The following is a 24,333-nucleotide window of genomic DNA, read 5'->3' on the forward strand; positions in this document are numbered from 1 at the left end:
TGACCCCACTGGTTCTACAGCCCCATGACCCCACAAGAGCCCCCGGTGCAGGAATACAGGGCAGGTGGGGGTATGGCTCAGTGTTTCAATGCCGTGGCTTTTCCTAAGATGCTGCAAGTCCCATAGGGGCCATGGCGGCCAGGACAGAAGGTAAGATACCCCTTTAGGGCTGCCCTAACCTGCACTGGAGGGCTGCATGGCAGCAACCCCAGGATAGGAAAAGCACAAGCCAACTTCCCCTCAGTCCCTCAGCTAACCTCCATGCTGGTGCAGAGATGAATCACGTCCAGAATGAGAACGCTGCATATTATTTAAGAAAATAACATGATCCCTGGTCAAGATTGCGATCAGAGAGCCCCCAAAGAGAGGGGTTCTGAGTAGAGATTGTTGGGGAGGGGTAGGAGAGAGCGAGCGCAATGGATCTCCTTAAGTTCTGGTATCATTCTGGAACCAGATTTTATTGGAAACATAACACCTTTTAACTAAGGTCCTAGACTCCACTCAAGAGACCCTCTCCTGAAAGTATTATGTCGAGATTAAATGTTACTATAAAGTTCACTAAAGCAATTCAAGCAGCAGCCTCTCATACTTCAGTTGCTATTTTACAAAGGTAAATGAGCTGATATTACGCATAGAGACTGCATGATGCTCTGTTAGAGGCCTTTTTGGAATGTCTCCACCTGCAGCCTCTTTGTAGTCTCATTGTATGTGGCAACAAGAGGTTCAGAAGTTCCGAAAAAGAATACTGACTCTCTAGGTACAATGTCGACCTCCTTACCCTGGCAATACTCATTGAATTGTTATGAGGGTCTCAAGATTGTATCATTTTAGTAACATTTAATTCCTCCCTTTGATCTGAAAAATACCTCTCTGCTTCCTTCCAGTATATCCCTGGAGGAACAGCTTGGAGTTGGCTCCCCTCTGTCATTCAATTCCTGAGCACTGTCTATGCCATAACACGCCATTACATCAAGGAATTGTTTGATCTGAAGAGGCCCAAAACCTCATTCCAGGTTTAACTTTGACTGTGGCAGGTGAAAATTGTGAGTCAACAACGTTATTCCAAGTGAACTAGCAAACCATAACTAATTCTTAACCCCTCTGAAATTTACCCAGGAGTTTCCATTCCAGAACAGACCAGTGGTCTATCTAGTGAAGCAATGATCTATGCCAGATGCTTCAGAGAAAATGTGATACCTGCATAACACTATAAAGCAAAGAGAAAATTTATTTCTGAGCCCAGCTGGTGATCATCTTATGCCCCAGCGCATGAGCTGATATTACGCTAGCAAACACTGTTCACACGGGCAGTCATAAGGAAATTTGACTGATATAGTTCTCTCCTTTTTTGCCACTAGCTGTAGGTGCTTAGCTGAAAATGTTCACTAGGGACAGTCACACAGAAATGCTAGAGTAGACACAAGACTTCTTTATCTCTCTGACCTTAAGACAATGTTTGTTCATGTGTGCTACTTAATGGGGGGGGGAGGGGGAAATGCAGATAACTGAAGCTTTGTTCTGCTTCCACAATGAATCTTAGGCAGTTCCATTGCCTTTTAATGTAATGTAGTTATGAAAATGAAAATACCTACTATGGCTACCACAAGATAATCCCTTTCACTCAAAGGTCTGTGGGCCAAGCACTGCTCTTGTTTACATTGGTGTAATTCTAGAGTAACGCAGTTGACGTCAATGGAGTTACTTCAAATTTGTATCAGTTTAACTGAGAGCAGGTTTTGACCCTCACATTTGCAATTCCAGAGGCTTCTGGTACAAAAAAGAATGTAGAGTATTCCATGGTAAGGGGGGTTATTAAATTACTGATATTTCACTGTTCACTGGGTAACTCTACAGGGCCGTTATTAGAAACTCCGCTTTTGTCATCACACACCATTTAGTTACCACAATGACTTCCTATTCTAGATATGGGAGAAAGCTGGTGTCTCAGCAAGCCCTGTGCGGTAGCTGCTAATAAATGCTGACATTTTCATGGTGGCCACTGTATGATGTTCTAAGGCTGGAGTCACATCAACGAGCTAAAAGGGAAACTATTTCTATAATTTCATCACATATAACCTTATCTACTTAGCTTTTGTAACAGAAGCATACTCTTGTATACTACATGCCTTACCTTTCTTAATGTCCTAACTTATGCTCAGGGGTAACATAGGACTATGACAAAATTAGAGCTGGGCAAAAAAAAAATTGGATATTGACAAAAGTTTTCCATGATATTTTGGGTTTTGACCAAAAAAGAGGTTTTAAAAAGTTGAATATTTTCCCCTAGCTGCAAAAATGATATGCTCAGTGAATTATTGTTGGTGAAATAATACAGCATCTTTTCATCCATGGATCTCAAAGCAGTTTACAGTCATCAATTAATTCCCAACCGAAAACACTGGGGTTTCAATGGGGTTCAGGGGGAAAAAAAAAGGTCAGTCTAAACACTTAAGGAGTCCAGCCCGTTCCCTCCTGAAAATATAAGCCTTCACCACACACTCTCACCCCTCTTAGTTTACACTGCTCACACAATCTCAGTTTGCCCCCTTGTTTCATTCTGTAATGGAAACATGCTATTGGATATACACCGCTAATTTTAATATGTTGTTTGTTAAAGGTGTAGAAAAGATTGTGAAAGGATGCAGTCCCAGGTTCCGTTCCACGATATCAGAATTCCATAGCTTCCCAGAAGGATGCGTTGGTGGAGCAGAATAATATTTTTATAAACAGAATTGGAATGATTGATCTGTTTAGTGGTATGAAGTGTGATGATTACATCGTTCTGTATGGTTTGTGTTTGTAGAACATTCACACTTGTATGTTTAACTATAGGTTATACCGTGTAACAACTAAAATATGTCATTTTTGTAATGAGCAAAGCTATATGCTGGAATGTTCAAAGTCACATAGGGGAATTGAATGCCCACTGGATTTCCCATTAACATTAATGGGAATTGGGCAGCCAGATCCCCCAGGCGGGTTTGAAAATTTCAGCCACAGTATATGTTAGTGTTATAGAACACACTCCCTCCCAGCATGTTCTTGTGATATTGCCCTGATTCCTTAATTATGGATGGTTAAGATAGACAGACAGTTATGCAGAGATCCACTGAGGGTCCTTGTGCCATCTAATACGATTCTTCACATTTGAACTACAGTAAATATTTGTGAAAGAGGATGGAGGTAGAATGTAGCTTCTACTCACATTTATGGGACAAGAGACTGTCAAACGAATCTGCCCATCTTGTGGCTTCTTCTGTTGATAATCTTCTAAAAGAAAGGAAATGACAATCACAAATAGTCTATTACAGACAGCCTTCTGGTGCAACTTGCCCGGGAAGGGCTGGACAAGACACCAGATGTTTTAGACCAGGACTTTGTATCAAAGTGGAGGCAATCACTGAGGAATTAATCCCAAGTTTTACACAAGTCCTAGTACGTGCTGATACAGGACTCTTTGGAGGTGTGGAGGTCTAGTTGTTTTAGCTAAACCTTAACGCAAGCTGGATGCATTCAATAAAGCTGTTTGTTCTTGACTTTAATAATGAAACTTAGCAGATCAGTTAAATGCTTCCAGTGTTGTAGAGCATAATAGGGCTATGGATTGAAGATGCTGATCACCTGTTATGCAGAGGTGACTGCTCATATTTAGACTTGTAATAACAATGGGCCAAATTCTGTCCTCAGATAAATGCACACAACTCCCATTTGTATCAGGGGAGTGGTATGCATGTTCTATCTGAGAATTTGCTCCAATTTATCCATGATGCAAGTATTTTCTAACAGAGCTGGTACTGTTTCAAATTCCGTGGGTTTCTGTCTTCCTTTTGGGAAAAGCAGATCTCCAAAGATTTGGGGATTTTTCATTGCTTGCTCTCAAAAGATTAAATTAATTATTTTTCAGGAATGTTCAGTGCTAAAACCAATTCCAGTTGCAGGGATTGGGATTCAAAGCTTACAAAGTACAATGAAAGGAAGGAAATACAAATAGAAAGGGAAGGAGAATGGTGCATCTATACTCACTTCAAAGCCCGGTTGGGCTTATCTGGAAGAATGGCTGTGAAATCATTACATGAGTCTGATTTGTGAGACAGGCAGCCCAGGCGAGTTCTCATCCCTCTGTTCCTGTAATCAGTACGGGATAGGGGTGCAGGCAGGGGAGAACCAGAGATGGTGACAATTACAAGACTAGCCAGAGTTGTACAATGCAAGATCTCAGTGACTTTTTATCTAATGAGGCCCCCAAGCAAGGGTTCTGAGGGTTTAGCCAAACATCTTCAATGAAGGCTGAGAGATATCTAGGATGGTTTTTTGTTTGGGCAGATAGGACTAAAACAGTGGTTCTCAAACTTTTGTACTGGTGACCCCTTTCACATAGCAAGCCTCTGAGTGCAACTCCCCTTATAAATTAAAAACACTTTTAAATATATTTAACACCATTATAAATGCTGGAGGCAAAGAGGGGTCTGGGGTGGAGGCTGACAGCTCACAACCCCCCTCCCCCATGTAATAACCCTGTAACCCCCTGAGGGGTCCCATCCCCCAGTTTGGGAACCCCTGGACTAAAATATCAGAACAGAGTCTCCAGTAATTAAAGCCCTTGTTTTGTAGCTCACAAGTCAGTAGGTCAGAATGGTGAATCAGTGTGAAAGGCCACAGGCTTGGAATGGTTTCTTGTGGCACCCTTCTCTGGATGATAGAAGGGGGAACTAGGCAGCTGTGCCAGAAATCAGTCGCCACTTTTCACCAGTGCAAGGATGGTACAAATACCATGAGCACTTGCATTTAGGGGGGCATAAAGGATTAGAGGGAGCAGGTGGACGCTGCAAATGACCCTCTAATACAGAATCATAAAGGCCTGGCAGGATTCTGGATGGGATCTGTAAATTCAGAGTGACAAGGACTAGTGGACTAGAGATAAATTTCATCCACTATAGATTTATCTGTGCAAGGATTTACTCTATCATTTGCTCTCTAAAACATGTTCCACAGATTTCACCCTTCCCACCTTGTAACCATTCCCACCCCTCCAGTGGGGTGGGAGACACGTGCACAACACCCAATTATTACATAACAATCTCACTGTGAAAACTTAGGTGGAGAGGCATCAAACAGGAAGGTAAGAGCAATTGCCACTGTACAGGAACAGTACTATTTTGGCACTGTCCCCTCTCAAACAAATAAATATTGGTTAATAGTTTTACAACATGGTTTGAAAGAGCAAGAAATGCATAATCCATTACTCCTCTCTCCAACCCGAAAAGCATCTCGGCTAATGGATTCTCCCAACACTAAATGAGAGCACCTTCTCCTGCGGATGAGAATTGGAGAATTCAATAATTCAGCCCACGCTCTTCCGACACTGGACCCAACCCTGACCTGGAAAGACCCTCTTCTTTTAACTCTTCTGTAAAACAGATTGATAAAGCTTTCCATGACTGCAGAGGGAAGTATAACATTCTTCCATTCCATATATAATATTTTTTCCGAACACATTGTTGCTAGTCCCTGAGCTATTTTGTATCGTGCCCACTTTTTTTCCTTCTTTATCACTCTCAGATAGTTCCTATTATGCATGTTTTAATATAATTTTAGAGCATATTAAATATTAATTGAATGCAATGATTGTCTCCCTGGCACAATATGGACAGCTTGTAGCATTAACTATTGCAAAATATTGAGATCCTTAGTTACAGGCATTGTTGGACGACGTCAAAACATGGACATGTGACCAAAGATCTCAGGACAAAATTCCACAAGGACTCTAAACGTTGATGCAGAAACATTCCCTGTAAAATGCCATCTCTCAACTATGCTGAGGACTCCGATGCTATTTCATTCAGACCGTCTTGTTGCGTCTAATCTATGAGCTTTTTAATGCTTTTTCCACCAGTCACCCCCAACCTTCATCCTTCCTGCAATGCCTGTTCCAGCAGACTCTGTGAAAGGCTCATGAATTGCTCAGCAGAGGTGCAACACACATTACCGCAATGCTGGTTAAATTTCTCTGATGTCTGAGATCAAGGGACTGCAGCAGGGAATAACAGTACAGGAAAGACAGAGATGCTGCTGCACAAGGAAGATCTCATTTTTTGATGGAATATTGAGCCTAAGGTTTTGACTTCCAAGGAAGGACGCGGAAGGGGAAGAAGGAAATGGAATCCATGGGAAATGGAGAAGCAAGGGAAGGTCAGGAGGGGAAGAGGTACATTGGAATGAGCTTAAAGGCTTATCAGACAAGGGAGAGGGTTACAGGGTGGGAAGGGGTGAAGAATGCATCCTTTCTTTTCAGTTACCTCCATGGAATCAGTAAAGCATCCATGCAGGCATCCAGTTACAGTTAACCCTTTAATTGGCCGGCTTGTAGGGCGGCCAGTGCTGTTTGCAGGAGATAAGACTGCGGGGAGGAGGGATTTACTGTTTCATGTCCTGTCCCTTAAAATCAAAGAATCCTCTGTAAAAGGAGGGAAAGCTGTTCTCAACCCATTTAATTCTCTTGCCTCCTAGAAGGGAATGTTGGATTTTCAGTGAAAACCATTCAGAGTTGAAGGTTGGTCATAGCAGGAAATTTAATCCTCTCCTTTAATCCCCAGAACCAAGGTTCTAGTCCAGCTTCAGGTCTAAGTGAAATGAGTTTGGTGGTGTCAGCTCACCACTGAATGGCAGGAGTTGACATAACAGTACATTTCATTCAACACAATTGGCAGTCTTTGCTCAATGGGCTCAGCTCAGGACTGAGCTGGCTAAGACCAAACTACTTCTTGCCCCTGTCATCCCTCTAGGTCATGGTTGATGTTACTGACCAGGCATCCTGGAAAAGCTGGCACTGCAACTAACCTGTAAATAAAATAACACAAGGACTTCACCCTTCTGTAGGGGCTGATCCTTTAACCACCACAGGCTCAAACATTCACACACAATATAAAAGCTAATTCCTGATGCATCTAATCATTTGGACTCTTGGAGCCTGTGCAGTCTGTGAATGGCTGAGGAGAAGGAGAAAAGAGCAGACAAAATGGACAACCTTTTTGGCACAGGGCCAGCTTGTTCCTCTGCCTTGTCACGGAATCTCATTCCAGGGAGGAAGGCCAGGTTCCACCAGGAAGGAAGCTGATGGGACACATAATGGATAAATGCTGTCTCTCTGGTGCACACAGTATAATTGCTTCCTAGTGACCATGAGAGAGGAGAAACACCTGATAACCTCCCTATCTTCTTACCCAAAGAAGGCACCCAAGCAGAAGACAAAGGAGCAGAAGAGAGAGGAGATTGTCTGGGGAGGAGTGGGGTGCCCACCTTCTTCGGGCCTGAAGAATTCCCAAGGCTACTGCTGCCAAATGCAGCATCCATTTTAAGACCTGATTACGTTAAAAATGCACAAAGCTTCTTCCCCACTAAACTAATGGAGAAGGGATTGCATTACATGCCAGTGAGTGCATTTCCTTAATCCCCACTCTGACCGTCTGCCTTCCATTGTGTTTTAGCTGAAACCAATCCCTATAATTCCCTAAGCCCCTTTGAATTTCCTTATTAACACAACCTCACTCGGATGTGAAACCAAAGCATGTGAACCCCTCGATTCCAGTAGCCAGGATTTTTCTTCCCCATTGCCAGGCTGGCATTGGTCATTGAGGGCAGAGCTGGGCAGCTGCTGGTGCTCCTCTCCCACACAACCCCACACGTTCATGCACTTGAGTTCTACCACGAAAATGCTCTGCACTCTTCTGGGCTCCTGATTTATGACAGTTCCACCCCATCCTCACTGTCCCTCGCCACCATCCATAATGTTCCCTTCCCTCTACCACAGCCACCTTTCCTGCTGATGCCACAGCTGACCACTGAAGAACTTCTCTCTGACCAATGTATTTCTCTCTTCATTGCTGGAATGACCCAAGATAGCTAATGAGGGCAAACCTGAGGCTCTGGTGATCTCTCTTTTCCCCGGTCTTTTAAACCTACCAGTAATTCTCTCTGCTGCAGGTACAGCCAATTGTTTACACCTTAATAAATCCAATATGTGACTCTGTGAAACTGGTCCCAGTAGGAATCCATCCATGGATCTTACTCCCACCACACACCCCATCTCTTTTCCCACCCTATAATAGAACTCCAGTGCAGAGAGGAATTGCCAGCATCTTCCAGTGCATGTTTTGAGGATGCTATTTGGGGGCAGAGGAGGGGGAGTTTGTTTTGATCATGGCACCCAACTTCAGCAAGATGACATTGTAGAGTCACCCCAGGACAAGAAAAATGAAGCCATCCCAGGGGAGAAAACTAATAATGCTGAGGTTTAAAAAGGAAGAGCAGAGATTTCCAAAGAGACTGCAAGAGATTAAGAACATCCATCAATATATGTAGAAAGCCAGATGAATTGAACATGGACAAGGCATTCCAGACAGACAGACAGACAGAGACAGAGAAAAGATACTCACTGCCTTTGACCTGTCCTCACGACCTGTGGTTCTTTGCCAATTGTGTGATCGGAGAGGCTCTACGGAGAGAATAGAGCAGTCTCTTAAGAGGCAGAAAGTCACACTCAGACACACCTCCCCCTCCCCACTTTCTCTGAGCAGCAGCACAGCTGAAAGCAGCTCTCCTATCTGTGTCACATCCAGTAAACACTAAAGCAGCCTAACCCAGCAGACTGAGGCTTGGCTACACTAATACTGCAGAGCCGGCTCACACATCTCATTGGTGGGATTTCAGAATAGCCCACCTGATCAGAACACTTTGTTGCATCCTTCATCCTCCTCCTCCTCATTAACCTGATCACAAATCCCTTAGCTTCTATTACATTAAAATAATCCACCGCTTGGCATATTCTGTATATGAGAAAGGTTCACAGGGAGAATTCAGATGGGATTCCCCTGCAAACATTCTCTGTTGTTGTTACCCTGATTAAATTGGAATAAAGCATCAACCTGCATTGTTGTAAAAAAACCCTCCTCTGAGGTTGGGACAGGTTATTGTTTTCAGATCATAGGTCACAGAGCTCTTTCCACAGACAGCTGCTGACAGAAAAGGTACTGGAGAGTATAATTAAAGAGTCCTGTTGTCATCAAAACCAAATCAAATCTATTAAAAGGCAAGGAAGGCTCCTTATTGGATGTAATGTGATAAATGCAGAGCCAGTAAAAAATCCCCCCCTGGCAGGTTACAGATGTGAATTTCCTTTCCATCCCATGAAGACCTGCTGTTATCTCACATTCTCTCATACCACTTCTCACCTGACTTTTACTAACAACCCAAATTCCCTGCCCTCCCACACAGAGCCACCAGTGTCTCACTTTCTGTTTTCTCGTCTCTTCCTCTGTTACAGATCCAAATTCCCCTCTCTCTTCATATACAGACTGATGAACTCTTCCATCCTTGTGCCCTCAGGCCTGAACTGGCAGAGGGGATAGACAAGGGGAGACGTTTTCAAAAGCAACTAAGTGACTTGAAAGTCAGTGGCGTGTGTCCTCCTAAGTCACTTTTTAAAATCGTATGTTAGGTGACTTAACAGGTCTTTTTGCCTCTCTAACTTCTGTGAGGCTGTGATGACCTGTTCTTATCCCACTTCCTTCTATACCACATGCCAACCCTTTAATACAGATCCTAACCAATATTCTCAGAAAAGATGCAAAATGTCTCCCTTGGCCACACAAACATACAATTACCACTGTTTTACTACTCTTTCCCGTCATTGTCTGGAACTGGTATTCTGTCGAAAGCCTCACCTGCCCCTCTTTCTTTAGTAAAGACTTCTGGCTTTTGTGTTCTTTGTAGCCCCAGCTTGAACCATATCCTGAGACCATATGTGATTATATGGGCAGAATCTACTGAGAAAAGATTTATGATGGATATAAAAATTATTTAAGCAAATATAAGAGCCATACTAGCTTTTCATCTTGGAATTATTCCTTTATAACCTGGAGTTCTCAGGGAAGTGATTTATCTATTCTCAGCTCAGTACACAATACTCCAGGCTGTGATGATGCTGATTGATCAGGCCTCAGTTTCACCAGGAGCCAGGAACTGAACCAATGTGGTGGCTGATATAAGACTTTTGTCGTCCAGTGTGAGAGGCTGAGGCTCATAGTGTGCAAATGGTGTTGATAAGGTGGGTGAATTTGTTCAAACTAAATGACAACCAGCATGAGCCTTTGCCCAAATCCAAACCAAATTCAAAACAACGTTGCAGAGAGCTCAGTGAACGTTTAGCTTGTCATTTTCACTATTCTGTGCTTCTTCCTACTTCTGTCTGGGCTATTGCAATACAATGAGATGTGTTATTTTTGCAATGACAAAAAAGCCAAATGTTGAGGGCTCTTCAACACAACTTCTAGACCAACAAAAAGACCCATTTTGGAAAGTTCAGCTCCAGCATCCAGACTTTTTGACTTTACTTTGATCTGAATCAAACCAAATCTCTGAGCCACCTGTCCTGGATGTATAATGAATCTGGAGATTATGGTGTGAGTCTTCCCTCTGTTACATCAGATTTTACATCATGTGAACTCCATTGACGTCAACAGTGTAACAGAGTAGAGAATCAAGCCTCTAATTTGCCTTATTGATTCTCCAGGTTAGGGTTGTTAATGCATCCATTTCTTGGGGCAAAGTGGGTTATTGGGCAGCCCCAGAATAACCATGGAGACTGATACTTCTCTCCATTACTTTCCTGGTCAGGATTGAGTTAATCAGGAACAAACTATGTGCACTGGGTTGATAGATGCGGCATGGCAAATGTAATTAAATTGAAGATAAAGAGAATTATATTTTGCAGTGTAATATTTTAGAAAGCCTCTGTGAGGTAGGAGAAGGGTTTATAGCAAATTCCTTCTACAATGGGCCTTGTGTTTTTGTTTTAGCAGATGTACTATGCTGGCTTCTATTTAAAAGCTTTTAATAAAACAGCCATTTAAATATTAAATTTGAATACCATCCAGCATTTTAAATCTCTTTAAGAAATCTTTTACAGCAATTTCCTCATGGTCTAATAGCAAATACACAAAACATAAATGTGTGGTATTGAGATGAGGTTATCAGGGAGACTCTATGGACACAAGGAATCACTGGACAGGACAGAAGGTCATTTACTGGCTCAACAATCTAATCTCTACCATCAAGCTCTTTCCTTCAGGTCCCTCTGTACCTTCTGTAAACTCACATGTCTCCCTGCCTCCTTTATGTCGCTAATGTTTTGCCCATGGCAAGCTGACAACATCCCCGAAATTTATGATATGAACTTACAACTGGTTGTCACCCCCTCGGCATGCCATTGCGTCTCCTGTTGTCCCAGACTATGGCTTGAGCCACTGAGCTGCCAAGTGAAAGTGAATGGTCACAGTCGTGAGGAAACGTGCTTCCTAGAGAACAGCAGCCTTTGTTTCTGAAACTGCTAGCTGGCCCAGGATTGCAGCTTTGATGGTCTTGTAGTCAGTGGCAGCAGCCTCTCTCAGGGCCTGATATGTAACTTGTGCCTCTCCCACATTCCTCCTTCCGCTGAATAAGGACAGAGTAGTACTCTGCTCAGAGGTATCGCAGAAGTCCTAAAGGATATCATCTGATCCAATCATAGACAGGGAAGGGATGGCATTCACTGGCATTTTGGAGGGTGTTCCTGAGTTAATGAACTTCTTTACTTGGGCTACAGGTCTATACCTGTTTGACTCAAATAATCTCTTGTACCTAGTCATTTAAACAGGCTTTTTTCCCCCTTCCAGTTTGGAAGTATGTGTGCATGTGATTTTTGTTGTTGTTGTTTTGGGAGGGGGGGGGTTGTTTGCTTAAGGGTCCATATGCCTTTGTTTATCTCTGTTATGGTATGGTTAACTAGCCTCCCTGTTGATTCTAAAGATTTTAAATTCCTCACCTCACTGCTGATTTTAAGGTCTTCTCGGTTAGCTTGCTTATGTTATTGAAATCTCCCTTTCTAAAGTATAGTGTCACCATGCTACATTTTTGTACAATCCCTCCTCTGAGGATGTTAAACTTAATTAGACTGTAGGCATTATTACCTAGTGAATAGTTACTTCTGTGTCTCCTGCATTGTTTAGGAATAAGTGGCAAGTAACCTTTCCTATTGTGTGCTCTACAACTAGCTGTTCCAAGAAGCACTTTTTCAAGATGCCAAGAAATTGCTTCCCTAAACCTTGTTCCACAGTGACATTTGACCAACTTCTATCCAAATAGCTGAAGTCACCCATGATTAAATTTTAATTAGTCTTTGTTGCCTCTTTGATCTCTGTGGGAAGAGGTCAGAAGAGCCTGAGGGCTTGCCCTGGAGGACTAGCTTGCATTGATTGTTGTATCGCAGCACTGCCCTGCTGTCACACTGGGGCTAGCTGCACACTATTCAGCCTAACTAGATGAGGCTGCATTTGTGGGTCCTATTCTGACTTCTGCCATGAGTAATATACGACTGAGAGCTTTGTGCTTGGATGGAGAGCAGGTTAAAAGGAACAAATAGTTTTGACCTGGAGCTAAAGCTCTGGAACAGACAAACCCTGAGGAAGTCTAAATTGGTGTAATTTAGTAGTTGAATAGTAGACGTGATAAGTTACATCAGTTTAGATTCTCTTAGAAACTCTTATTTTGACTCATCTCTGAATTTGGGCCACTGTTTGGATATGTTTGCTTTGACTTTTTTTCCTTTTCTCTGCCTCTCCTGTTTATTTTGCTTTCCCTTCTTCATCTCTCTTTCCTTCTGTCTCTAACCTTTTCTTCTTCCTTTTTTCTCTATTCCCATCGTTCCCTCACTGTTATACCTCCTTGCCACTCTCTTCTCACTCAGTGCCTTGCCATTTTCAGCTTTGTATCACTATCCTAAAACCATCTGAATTGGCCACAGGGGGATTCTCCCACTGTAGTGGGGACCTTGGGTTGTGCAGAGATGCCATAATGGCTCCTATGGCACCCCACCTCCCTCATGAGGCTGTTCAAACATACCCAGAAACCAAATTGGCACCTGGGTGGGCCCAGGATCAAGGGACTGCAAACATAGTTTAGTGCACTCTTTAATCCCTCTTCTGGAGTGGTGCTGAGCTCTTCTCAGCCACAGTTCAGAATTAGGGCCTAAGGAACATCTCTAGTGTTAAACATTAGAATCACTCTCAGTGTCTGATGTCTAATACGAGAAGTCCTCCTAGAGATCTCTGTTTGGACAGTGCCATGTTGTTTTGGGGTTGGGGTGAAGCAGATTGGGATTGCAACAAAGGTCACACTCTTGCAGCCTGAAATTAACCCTCCAGTTGACAGAACAGTGAATTAAAACACTAAATAAAAAGGTGATTTGTAATATGTGAGAAGGGCCCTGTGAGAAATCCACCAGGTGGGATCTATATTGGTACTATTTTTGACTGGCGTGCATAGCCAAAGTTTGGGGCCCTGCAGCCTGTTTTCACTAGGAGGAGAAATTGATGATAGCACCAGGTATTTTCTTTGGTGCAATTTTGTTTATTTACAAAGATTATACATAAAGTCCTGTTTCCCTGAACACAGCAGGAATCAAACAGCAGGAGAGTTTCTTTGCTTGCTGTTCCAAACCTGCCTTTTCCAGCAGCACTCTGCACCCCAAAAAAGCCTTGTCTCTTAACTTTCTCATATGGCCACATTACCAGTGCTTTTGTTACTGTCTGCTTAGCTTTTTGGCCACTTCTGTCTCTCCTTGCTCCTGCTCTCACACACCGACAGAAACCATTGCGCCAGTCCAAGCCCTAGCCCCTGCATTTAAAAACCCCTTGGGCCATGTGGTTCTGCTTCTCCTTAAGTTTTCCTGTGTGCCTGTATTCTGGGTACTACTTCTGTTTTTTCAAATACTTCTTTACTTTTAATCTGAATGAAAGGCAGCACTCTCATCCAATCCATAACAAGATTTAACCCAGCTCACAACAATACAAACGGGTCAGAAAACATCTGAGGCTCTAGTTTAAAGCTTTGTAAATGCTTCTACTCCCTTTAGACCTAGGAGAGAGTGTGAAGTGCAGGTATTGGGCTGGGGAAGGCAGGACAGACTTTGGGACCGCATACTGGGTAGAGGTAGGTAGGAAAGCACCGGGGCTCATCCTGTGCTGGGAAGGGAGGTAGGAGAGCACAGAGCTACAGAGTTCCTTGAAAATTAAAGACCATATTAAAAATACAAATATGAGATACATAAAATATGATCCATAGGTTTGTCTTTCTGTGTTCAGTGTGAGAGTGCCAGCTATTTAAATTCTTCCCCTGTGTCAATGACAAAAGCATCTCCTGGACTGTCTCTGGCATCATGCTGTGATTGATGTAGCAGAACAAATCTCTCTAACTGCTAGATGGCTTCTGACCACAGCCTGTGTGCTCAGGATTCAGTCTCACTGATTCCTCCAGGCAGGCAGAATGAAAAATCAACAGCGAGGCAGCAAGTAAGGCTCCCTGCGTGGTAACAGCATTTGCATTGGAATGGAGCTGCTGAGATTCCCCTTAAATGTGATGTCTGTACGTACACACACGAGTGTGTGCACGTGCGTGTGCATTTTGGAGATGATGCCTGCATGTGTGGAGCAGAGATGCTGAAAATATTTATCCTGACATAGGTCTGTTCAGTGTCATCTTGGAGTCCTCCCCAGCTTTCAGCCTCACTGATGCTGCTGATGTCAATATGGCAGTATCTAAACTGCAACTGGCATGAACCCCTGTAAATTGGGGTTTATCGTGGAAACTCTGACAGACTCTTGCTGGAAATGTACAAGTTATAACAAGTTATAAGTACAAATTATATTTGGTAGAGCCTGCTAGATGAGGGAGCAGAAGCAAAAACTGCTACACACTTTTACATGTGCTGTGACATCAGATACACATCAGACAGTGGGGTTTGCTGGATGCTGCAGTTAACTTGATACTTCCAGACAATTCAGGGAGACCCTGACTGACCTAGAGTTTCCAAGAGAAGGGTATAATTACACTGAACACCGTATAAACTAGCAAGGTCACCAAATACCCAAGTTCAGGCTGACACCTGGAGGTTGCAGTTGCATCCCATTACAGGCCCAAGTGATGTGCAATTAGAAATCCATTTAATAGGGATGGCAGCTATGTCCGCATGCTCTTATCAGACCCGTCACCCACAGGACACACAAGCCCCATCTATAGAGTGGTTAGGGCTGTTGACCACTCTTCAGAGGTGCAAGCTGGCACAGCAGACACAGCTCTCAATCCAGCAAAGGACTTAAGCACATGCTTAACTTCAATGGGCAACTCCCATTATTCAGTTTAAGCACATACTTAAGTGCTTTGCTGGATCAGGATCTTAATGTGCCATCTTTCATCTGCAGAGATCACTGTTCAAACCTGGAATAGGACATAAATGAAATGTGCTAGATGGGCTCACCCTGTTCTCCAGGAGATCTTTTTCCTCCCCAAAAAAACCCCAAAACCACTATTTAGCTCAATTCTCTGCTCAGGAGGCTGGAGTGGAATAGCAGGAGTATCACAGATCTGGACTGAGGTACACTGGCAGAGCTGTGATTTGCAGGATTTGCATGCATTATTCCAGCCCTAATGATTAAGCACCCACAGCGTTGTGTAGAAAGCTTTCAAAGTAACTGTCCAGGCTATTCCCACTGACTATTATCCAGCATTATTAGTTTCTGTGTAGGAGAAGCCTTGAGGTGGAAAAAGAAGCATGCTGCAGAGCGGTGGCATGGTGCAGTGAGGGAGGGGTGTGGGGTTTCAGTACCAGAACAGCAGGATTCACATTGGTCAGAACTGAGGTGCATTAGTAGAGCTGTGTGGGCGCCTGGCACTAGAATAACAAGATTAATATGGGTCAGGAGTGAGGTGAATCGGTGGGAAGCCATATTGAGAAGCTTGTGTAGACTTCAGTGCTACTGGCCCCTCTTATTTCATGACCACTCTAATTTACCAAATTTCACCCCCAAGCACCAAACATAAAACAAAAATATGGAAATTGTTACGACAGAGTAGTAGTTATCCAACAGCCAGTATGGTGGGTTGAGACAACCCTCTTGGACTAGATCTCACCTGCTCCCCCACAACTCTCCTACCGTCTGCACATTTACACTACATCGAGCACTTGGCATAGTTCTGTCACCTCCGACACTCTCCTTTCACTCAAATTAGTTTTATTTTTAATTAACTGAGCAGTGGTGTTAATCACGGGTGTTAGTCACAATGGCATGAATAAATTGGAAGCCGAGTATTTAAAAGAAAATATGATCCATCCTTGTAAAGAAAAAAAATATGAATGAAACTAAAAATATAGTGAAGACCTTGTAACTATAGCTACCAGGATAAATTATTGTTATTCTAGAAGTGTAAAAAGACCACAGCTAATCCACTTGAAACAGATATCTAGAACCGGAGTCCCAGCTTCTAGTACGGGCCCTGGCAAGGCTTGGGGAGGCATGAAATGGAGGGAATCGGAGGAAATACACAGCTCTTGCTGCAATTGCTAATTGGAAACAGTGTCTAGACTTTTTAGGCCATTCATAAGAGGCCCCAGAAAGATTAACATACCAACAGAAGCGGTACGGTGACATTAATTGTGGTGACAGTCAATGCGGCTCTCTCCCCCACCCCTTTGCAGGCCCATTGTTCACCACAGGAATTGGTGCTAGAATAAAGAAAAAGTCAACACCAAGGAGATTACATATGAGCTGAGAACCAAGAGGCCTGTAGCCCTGTTACACAGAGGCCTTTCCCAGAAGCTTCCCTACATAATAACGAACTCCTAGGTCTTACCTGTCTTGTAGCTGTCAGCATGGTGGTGGCTATGTAGTTTTGGCAGGTGCTTGATGGGCATGGCTTGTCAAGGCTCTGAATGACAGGGTCTGCAGCCTCCTGGTACATCGGGGAGCGTGAAGAGTAGCCAGCCTGACCACAGTTATCTCTAGAATAACTGCAGCACCGTGCTACTCTCCTAGCTTCCTAGCGCTGCATCTCATGAAAAGAACAAGAGCTGGTGGAAGGAGGAGGGGGTTATGAAGGAGAGAGAAGGGGGAGAAGAGAGAGAGAGAGAGGACGCTCTCGCAGATGCATACACACACAGTGGATAGAGACACACAGAGACTTGTGCAGGATGGCACAGCCTGTCTAGCTCTCATTATTCCAGTGCACTGGCTGCTGCCTAAGGCTCACTCCCCAGAATTCACTTGTTTCTGCATACAGTGGTGGGAAAGGGGAGGGGAGAATGATTCCCAGGCGGTCACTGGAGGATGGGAAGAAAGGAGGGTTAGGACTTACCTGGTTTTTGGCTTATTAACTTGGGAAGGAAAGGGCTATGCTAGAGGTGAGAAATAGAGACTGTTGTTATAGGAAACAGTGGGTGGTTGTGCTCATACTTCTAGATTCTGTTTGCTTTATCTCCAGGAGAACGTGAAAGCCTGTGCACAGCTGAAGAACGGGGGATGGGTTAGGGCTACCCTGGCTCCAGAGCCACCAAAGATATGGGCACCCAGAGACAACCAGGATAGTGTGCTGTGCACACCTGCTGAACCAGGGTCATATAGCTCTCAGCTGCTGCCTATGGTCCCTTTTGCCTGGGTCATGCCATAATGGGACCAAAGGGATTGAGTGGAGCACCCTGGAGCAGGATGTATTTCCTCCCCTTCAGCTGCTGCAGCAGACAACAGCAAACAGCTGTCTGGCCATAGGCTCGATGCTCCTCCAACAATGGTCCCCGAATCCCAGGGATCCTGCCATAATCGTCCCCAGGGAAAGGCACAGACTGCCCCTCTCTTTGTGTTTAGGGTGGGATTTTCAAAGTCCCATTACAAGTAAGTGGGTCTTGTGCTCCTATCTCATTTAGGCACTTCTGAAAATCCCACCTTTATTCCTCTTTATTCAGCTCTAACGGTGCACTGCCTGGATGGGCTGGATCTAGCTTTGGACAGTTGGTTTACTCATGAGGATAAAAAGAAATGGGTGAGATGGTTAAGTGTATCACATACTCCCCCGGCAGGGTCCCTCACCCTGTTAGCCACCTGCGCCAAGCTGCCAGGTTGTGCCCTAAATTTTCATAGAGGCGCTTGCGGGTTTAGTATTCTGGCTGCCATTAATAAAATCAGTGGTGTGGTGCAATAAAAAACTCAGTGCAAGCTTTGAAAAGTCTCCCGTGTGTCAGTCAATGCACAATCCACCTGTTACACTGAGAGCACACACCACTTCCAGTGCCATTTATATACATATTCATTCATATGTCTTTGTGACCTGACTAAGGTCACACAGCAGTCTATAGCACAGCAAAAAATAGGTCTCTCAGCCCTCCTGGGTCCAGTCAAATGCCTTAACCACAAGACTATCATTGAGCTTCATGGCCTAGTTATTCAGCCACAGGAACATGGCTTCATTATGGATCACTCTGTATGGGAGACATCAGTCTGTATTTCAGTCACAGCAGGCAAACAACACTGGAACAATAATTAATGATTTAAGACAAAACTGGACAGCTCCTGACCCCCTGATCTGCTGCTGGGGAGGGCCCTACCTGCAGCAGAAGCAATGTGGATCTGTTGCCCACAGGTGAAGATTTTGGGAATCCATCCAGGGCTCCACAGCGGGCTCCTTCCTCATTTCCAGGCAGCAGAATTTGGGGACAGGAGTGGGGCAGGTGAGAAGCAGGGCCAGAGACTGGATTCAATATGTGGGACATTCCTCCTGCATAGTGGGAGCACAGCAGCTTTGGGGCTACTGCAGCCATGGGGCTGCCGTAGCAGCTACAGAGTGTCTTCCCTGCCCCTTGATGACTGGGGGAGATGGTGGAGATCTCTCCTTTCCAGCCCCATGGAGCTTCCTGCACAAGCCCAGCTACTCAGGTGTGGTTCTGGGGGAAGGATTTGGCCCACTGGAAATAAAGGTGAACTAGTGGCAAGATGTCCATTAATGAATGGCAGTGAGAGGTTCAGTACAGCCCCATCCCAGGATGTCAGAGAGAGACTTGGGTAGGACTAGAGAAATGAGGAGGCAGCCACAGAATATGAAAGAAGATACTCTAGGGGTTAGAGTTCTGGAGTCAGACCCCTTCCTGCAAGAGACAGAGGGAGCTCTGCAGGAAGGACTGCCACCTGAAATACAAAAACTCAGGACCTTTAAGAGGAGGAGCCAGAGTCAGTGGCGTGGTCATTGTACAATTGTGGGGAGCAGGGATGGGAGGGTGAATCAAGGCCTAGTTGGTAAATATGAAGCGGGGGCCTTTCCTGTGTAGTCTCTGCTCTCTCAGTAAGGCAGGCTCCTTCCCCCCCCCATTGGCCTGGCCTAGCCTGTTCTCAAGTTGAAGGTGCTGTGGTCGCACTATGGGGGTGGGCAGAGCAAGGGCAACTGGGCACAGAGGAGCAGGGTGTTGGGGCCAGGCGAGCTGAGGAAAGGCAGCTGTACTGCATGGCTGCTGGACTGGGCACAATGTGAGCCTTCCCCTTTCAGGCTGAGCTCCTACCACTCCTCTCCTTCATGCAGAGTTTTGATCAAATTTGTGTTGAGTGGTGTATTGTTACGCAAGTGACAAAACCCAGGACTTTTAATGTCTTTGGGAGACTTACAGATTTCCTGGAACAGCTACCTCCAAAAAGGGACGATCCTGGGAAAACCTGGGCAGATGGCTATCCTATAAGAATGGCCCTACTGGGTCAGACCAATGGTCCAGCTAGCCCAGTATCCTGTTTTTCGACAGTGGCCAATGCCAGGTGCTTCAGAGGGAATGAACAGAACTGGGCAATTTTGAATGATCCATCCCCTGTTGCCCAGATCAAGCCTCTTGCCACCTAACTGGGAGAGGCAAGAAATATGAAGACAGCCCCCTCTGTAAGAACCAACACTCTGGGGGAGGTATGGAAATGAGTCCGGCCTGAACAAGACAGACGGGCTCAGAATGGACTAGAGATACTTTGTAGAAAGTAGCTCCTCCCAGAAGTGGAATGGGGATAAATATTAGGATTGTGCGAAAGGTTTGCCCAAAACTGACTCAAAATCAGGGTTTGGTTCCTAATTTGATCTTGGTTCCTCAGCCATAAATATTACTAGACTGGGGCAAAGGCCACACAATACCCCCAAGTTGCAGAAGCTGAACCACCATGTAAACGCAAATGGGTCAGTCATTTCCCACCCTGTGAATAGACCTTACCTGAAACTGGAAACCAGGTGTCAGGTACCATAGTCATGAGCGGTCCACAAAAATCACACACACAGAGGTGGAAAGAATTTCTGGGATTTTAGATTATAAGCAATTTGAGGTAGAGACTGCCTTTTTCTTTGTTTTAAAAAGTCTAGCTGATTAGGGTCCCAATCCCAGTTGGGGCCTGTAGGTTCTGTAGTAATACAAATAATCCATAATAATGCTGTGTGAGATTTCTCCCCAGAGCTCTAAGGTTTTAAGCAACATTCACTATCCACATTTTCTCCAGGTATTTCAGCACTTTCTCCCATTGCACGTTACACTGAGTTTCTTTTGAAAGAGACCACTCACAGCTGTCTCCTTTCTGGAGTGCATGGCCATCTGCTCTGTGTCCCAAGCCATGTACCCATTCACCCTCTCCGTGGAGCATATAACCAACCATAGGTCCATCTGCCTCCTCTCAGAGCATGGTTTCAAGATCAGTTTTTGGCGCTCAGTAGAACAGAGGAGATGGGGGTGGATGGTTCATCTCTGAAGAGGTTCACACCATGGTGCACAGAATTTTACAGGCTGGAACAGTATTGGGGCCACTCACAGGACAGACATAGCCCCATCTGTCAGTCACTAACTGTGAATGCTTTATATTTGCAGGAACAGAACAGTTCCTTCCGTGTGAGCCAAGGTTCCAGCTGTGTGTGAGAAATCAGACAGTTTGTTTTATGTGTGTGTGAAAGCTAAACTTAGAGAGCAAGATGTTAATTCGGGGGGGAAAATAGGCCATATTTATGTAACTGTGAAAAGTCACAGCAAAGGATACAGCTCTGATGAGAGAGAAATATGTGCACTTTTATTCACTCTGCTTTGTTAAAAGATCCAATAACTGCACATTCATCACCCTGTGCCATACAGAACTGGCTCTGAGGCGCTCTGAGGATAGAGGCCTTCTGTGTTAGTGTCTCCAGGGCCTTTATTTTCTCTGGGATTATAGTAACTGAAATGTGGAAGCCTGGCTGAATGAGTATTACCAGTCTTTGTATTTAGGAGTAAAGCTTTAAATTCCGCAGGAGTATATACTACTGGAATAAAGGGTGAATACATTCAAGGCCATGCAGAATGGCTTTGCTGTTGGGGCCTTTGTCTGCTGACAAAGACATCTTCAGCAGTAGGTGTTGCATACATAAAACACGTAAATCCCTTGTGTGTAAACAAAAGCAAAGTCTTCATTCAAAGTAAAACACCTGGGCAGTGTCCTTACAGGGATTAGCAGCTTCCCTGACTTCATAGTTCTCTACTTTGGATTCTCACCCCTGAAAGTTCTCACAATTGCCTTGTTCCCTGAAAGGGGATTCAGCTGCACTAATCTCCACCTACACAGGACAATTATTCCCTCCCACTTGAATTGGGTCACTGATCTGTCAATACGCAGACGTGGAGTGTAAACCACGGTCAGTGACTCGGGATAGGTCGATACACACAGTGCTAGCAGTGCAGCTGTACTGCTGTAAGTGCAACGACGCAGCGCATTTGGTGAAGATACTCGGTGCCAGTGGCGAGCACCACCTCTTCGCTTCATCCACCAGTGGCTGATTTTCGGTGCCTGTCTTGAGACAGCTTGGGCTGGTTTTTCAGAAATACCAAGCACCCCGACTCCAACTGGTGTCAATGGGAGTTGCAGGCCAGCTACAGCACTGAACCAAGGCTACAGTTGTACCCACAAGAGCAACAGGGGCTGTATACATCAGGGACAAGCATCCACACTTTCAGAAGTGGCTACTGATTTTCAGTGCCCAGCCTGAGACGCCTTGGACCTGATTTTCAGAGGTGCTGAGCAACCACAGATCCAGCTGAAGCAGATGTGGGTGCTGAGCTCCTCTGAAAATCAGGTCCAAGGTTTTTCAAGAGGGATGCCCAAGAAATGGGCAGGCCCCTGATTACTGGCCACTTTTGTAAATGTTTGCACTAGTGTTGCATTTCTTGCCAGCCCAGTCCAGAAAGGCATTGCCAGGTCTTCACTCACATGGTAACTTTTTGTGGTTGAAAGTCCAAAAAGGAGTTTGAGTGGGTCAAGGGGGAGGTGGGGAGCAGTGCTGAGGCATGGGGCAAATCAGACAGTCCTGGGACTACAACCATTCTGCAATTAAGTGTTTATTTCATGCAAGAGATGTCACAAATCATACAAAAGTAAATACACCTTTGAAACTCACTGAAAATCTTATACCAAAAAATAAATAATTCTTCTCAGGAAAAATAGCCTTTGGGGAAGACCTCTCTTGCCAAAACCCCGTCTAACCAAAGCTATGGCTACATTTGCAGATGTAGAGCGCCAGGAGTTAAACCAGCCCTCGGAGACAGCAGCAGGGAAAGCGCTGCCGTGTGTTCACACTGTCAGCTGCAAGCGCAGTGGCATGGCCACATTTGCTGCACTTGCAGTGGTATTCAGAGCGGTGCATTATGGGCAGCTACCCTACAGAGCACCTCTTCCCATTCTGGCGCTGAGGCTTGTGGGAAGGGGGGTGTATGTGGGGCATCCTGGATCCTGTCCCAATGCCCCATGATGCATTGCTTTGTATCCCAGCAATACCTGTGTTTCTGTCCACATTTGGTGCCATCTTTCAAGGTTTTCTGTACTGCATGCTCTGTCTTCCCTTTCGGTCTGCAGGAATGGATCCCAAACTGCTGAGGAATATGCTGATGGGTCTCGCCAGCACACCACGAATTGCATTTTAATTACTCCTTAAACTACAAACTGATAGTGAGGAGTCTGACGATGATGTCAACACGCATAACGCATACGACTCGAGATTGCTTGTGGCATTCATGAACATGCTCACCACTGTGGAATGCCGCTTTTGGGCTCGGAAAACAAACACTGAGTGGTGGGATCACATCGTCATGCAAGTCTGGGAGGACAAGCAGTGGCTGCAGAACTTTTGGATGAGAAAAGCCACATTCATGGGACTCAGAGTAGCAGCCGTGTTAGTCTGTATCCGTAAGAAATTCCACTGTATGCATCCGATGAAGTGAGCTGTAGCTCACGAAAGCTTATGCTCTAATAAATTTGTTAGTCTTTAAGGTGCCACAAGTACTCCTTTTCTTTATTCATGGGACGGTGTGATGAGGTCACCCCCACCCTGCAGCACAAGGACACGAGATTGAGAGCTGTCCTGCCGGTGGAGAAGTGCAGGTGTTTGCAATCTGGAAGCTGGCAACTCGAAACAGCTATCGATCGGTCACTAACCAGTTTGGAGTGGGAAAGTCGACTGTTGGAATCGTGTTAATGCAAGTGTGCAGGGCCATTAATCGCATCCTGCTCAGAAGAACTGTGACTTTGGGCAATGTGCATGACATTGTGGATGGCTCTGAGCAAATGGGTTTCCCTAACAGCAGGGGGTGATACGTGGGACGCATATTCCAATTCTGGCACCAGACCACCTAGCCACAGAGTACATTGATCACAAGCGGTATTTCTCGATGGTTCTCCAGGCGCTTGTGGATCACCGTGGGCGTTTCACGGACATTACGCAGGCTCGTCTGGAAAGGTGCATGACGCACGCATCTTTTGGAACACAGGCCTGTTCAGGAAGCTGCAAGCCGGGACTTTCTTCCAGGACCAGAAGATCACCATAGGGGAAGTCGAAATGCCCATTGTGATCCTTGGAGACCCTGCATACCCTTTAATGCCATGGCTCATGAAAAGCGGTTCAACAACAGGCTGAGTCAGTGCAGAATGACTGTTGAGTGTACTTTTGGCTGTTTAAAGGGCCGCTGGTGCTGTCTGTATGGGAAGCTGGACCTGGTTGATGACAACATCTCTACGGTTATAGCCGCGTGCTGTACCCTCCATAACATTTGTGAAGGGAAGGGTGAAAGCTTTACTTAGGCATGGGCCGCTGAGGTTGAACACCTGGAGGCTGAATTTGAACAGCCAGAGACCAGGGCTATTAGAGGGGTCCAACGTGGGGCCATAAGGATTAGGGATGCCTTGAGGGAGCAATTCGATGTTGAAAGCCACCAGTAACGTTTGGTGCCCGGCACGGGAGTGAAGTGCAGTGGTTCCAATGCTAGTGGGCATCTGTGTTTGCTACGTATGATGCACTGACTAGCAGTGCCTGTTGCTTTCCTGGGCTACAGTATCTTTTACTTAATGCAATAAAGAATGTTTCCAAAACCAAAAAATTCATTTATTAAAAAGAAATACAACTGCTAGAGAAACACAAATGACATGACATATCTGTGCTGTATGGGAGGAG

General features: G+C 45.0%; 1 protein-coding gene across 2 annotated transcripts in view; it reads right to left on the bottom strand.

Annotated features, from left to right (window-relative positions):
• RGS8 (regulator of G protein signaling 8) overlaps window positions 1–16,827 on the bottom strand; it is a 28,232-nt gene extending 11,405 nt beyond the window's left edge. Inside the window, exons 1-4 of one of the 2 annotated variants that reach the window (XM_077824389.1) lie at window positions 16,720–16,827; window positions 8,433–8,491; window positions 4,024–4,125; window positions 3,206–3,270 (exon numbers count right to left, since the gene is read on the bottom strand). In XM_077824389.1, the coding sequence (XP_077680515.1) occupies window positions 3,206–3,270; window positions 4,024–4,125; window positions 8,433–8,491; window positions 16,720–16,827 (334 nt within the window). Of the gene's footprint in view, window positions 1–3,205; window positions 3,271–4,023; window positions 4,126–6,296; window positions 6,323–8,432; window positions 8,492–16,719 lie in introns of those variants that run through there. The other variant, XM_077824390.1, reaches the window with a different exon arrangement.
• Window positions 16,828–24,333: the final 7,506 nt, after the last annotated feature.

The sequence above is a fragment of the Eretmochelys imbricata genome, chromosome 8, assembly GCF_965152235.1.
Source record: "Eretmochelys imbricata isolate rEreImb1 chromosome 8, rEreImb1.hap1, whole genome shotgun sequence".
NCBI lineage: Eukaryota > Metazoa > Chordata > Testudines > Cheloniidae > Eretmochelys > Eretmochelys imbricata.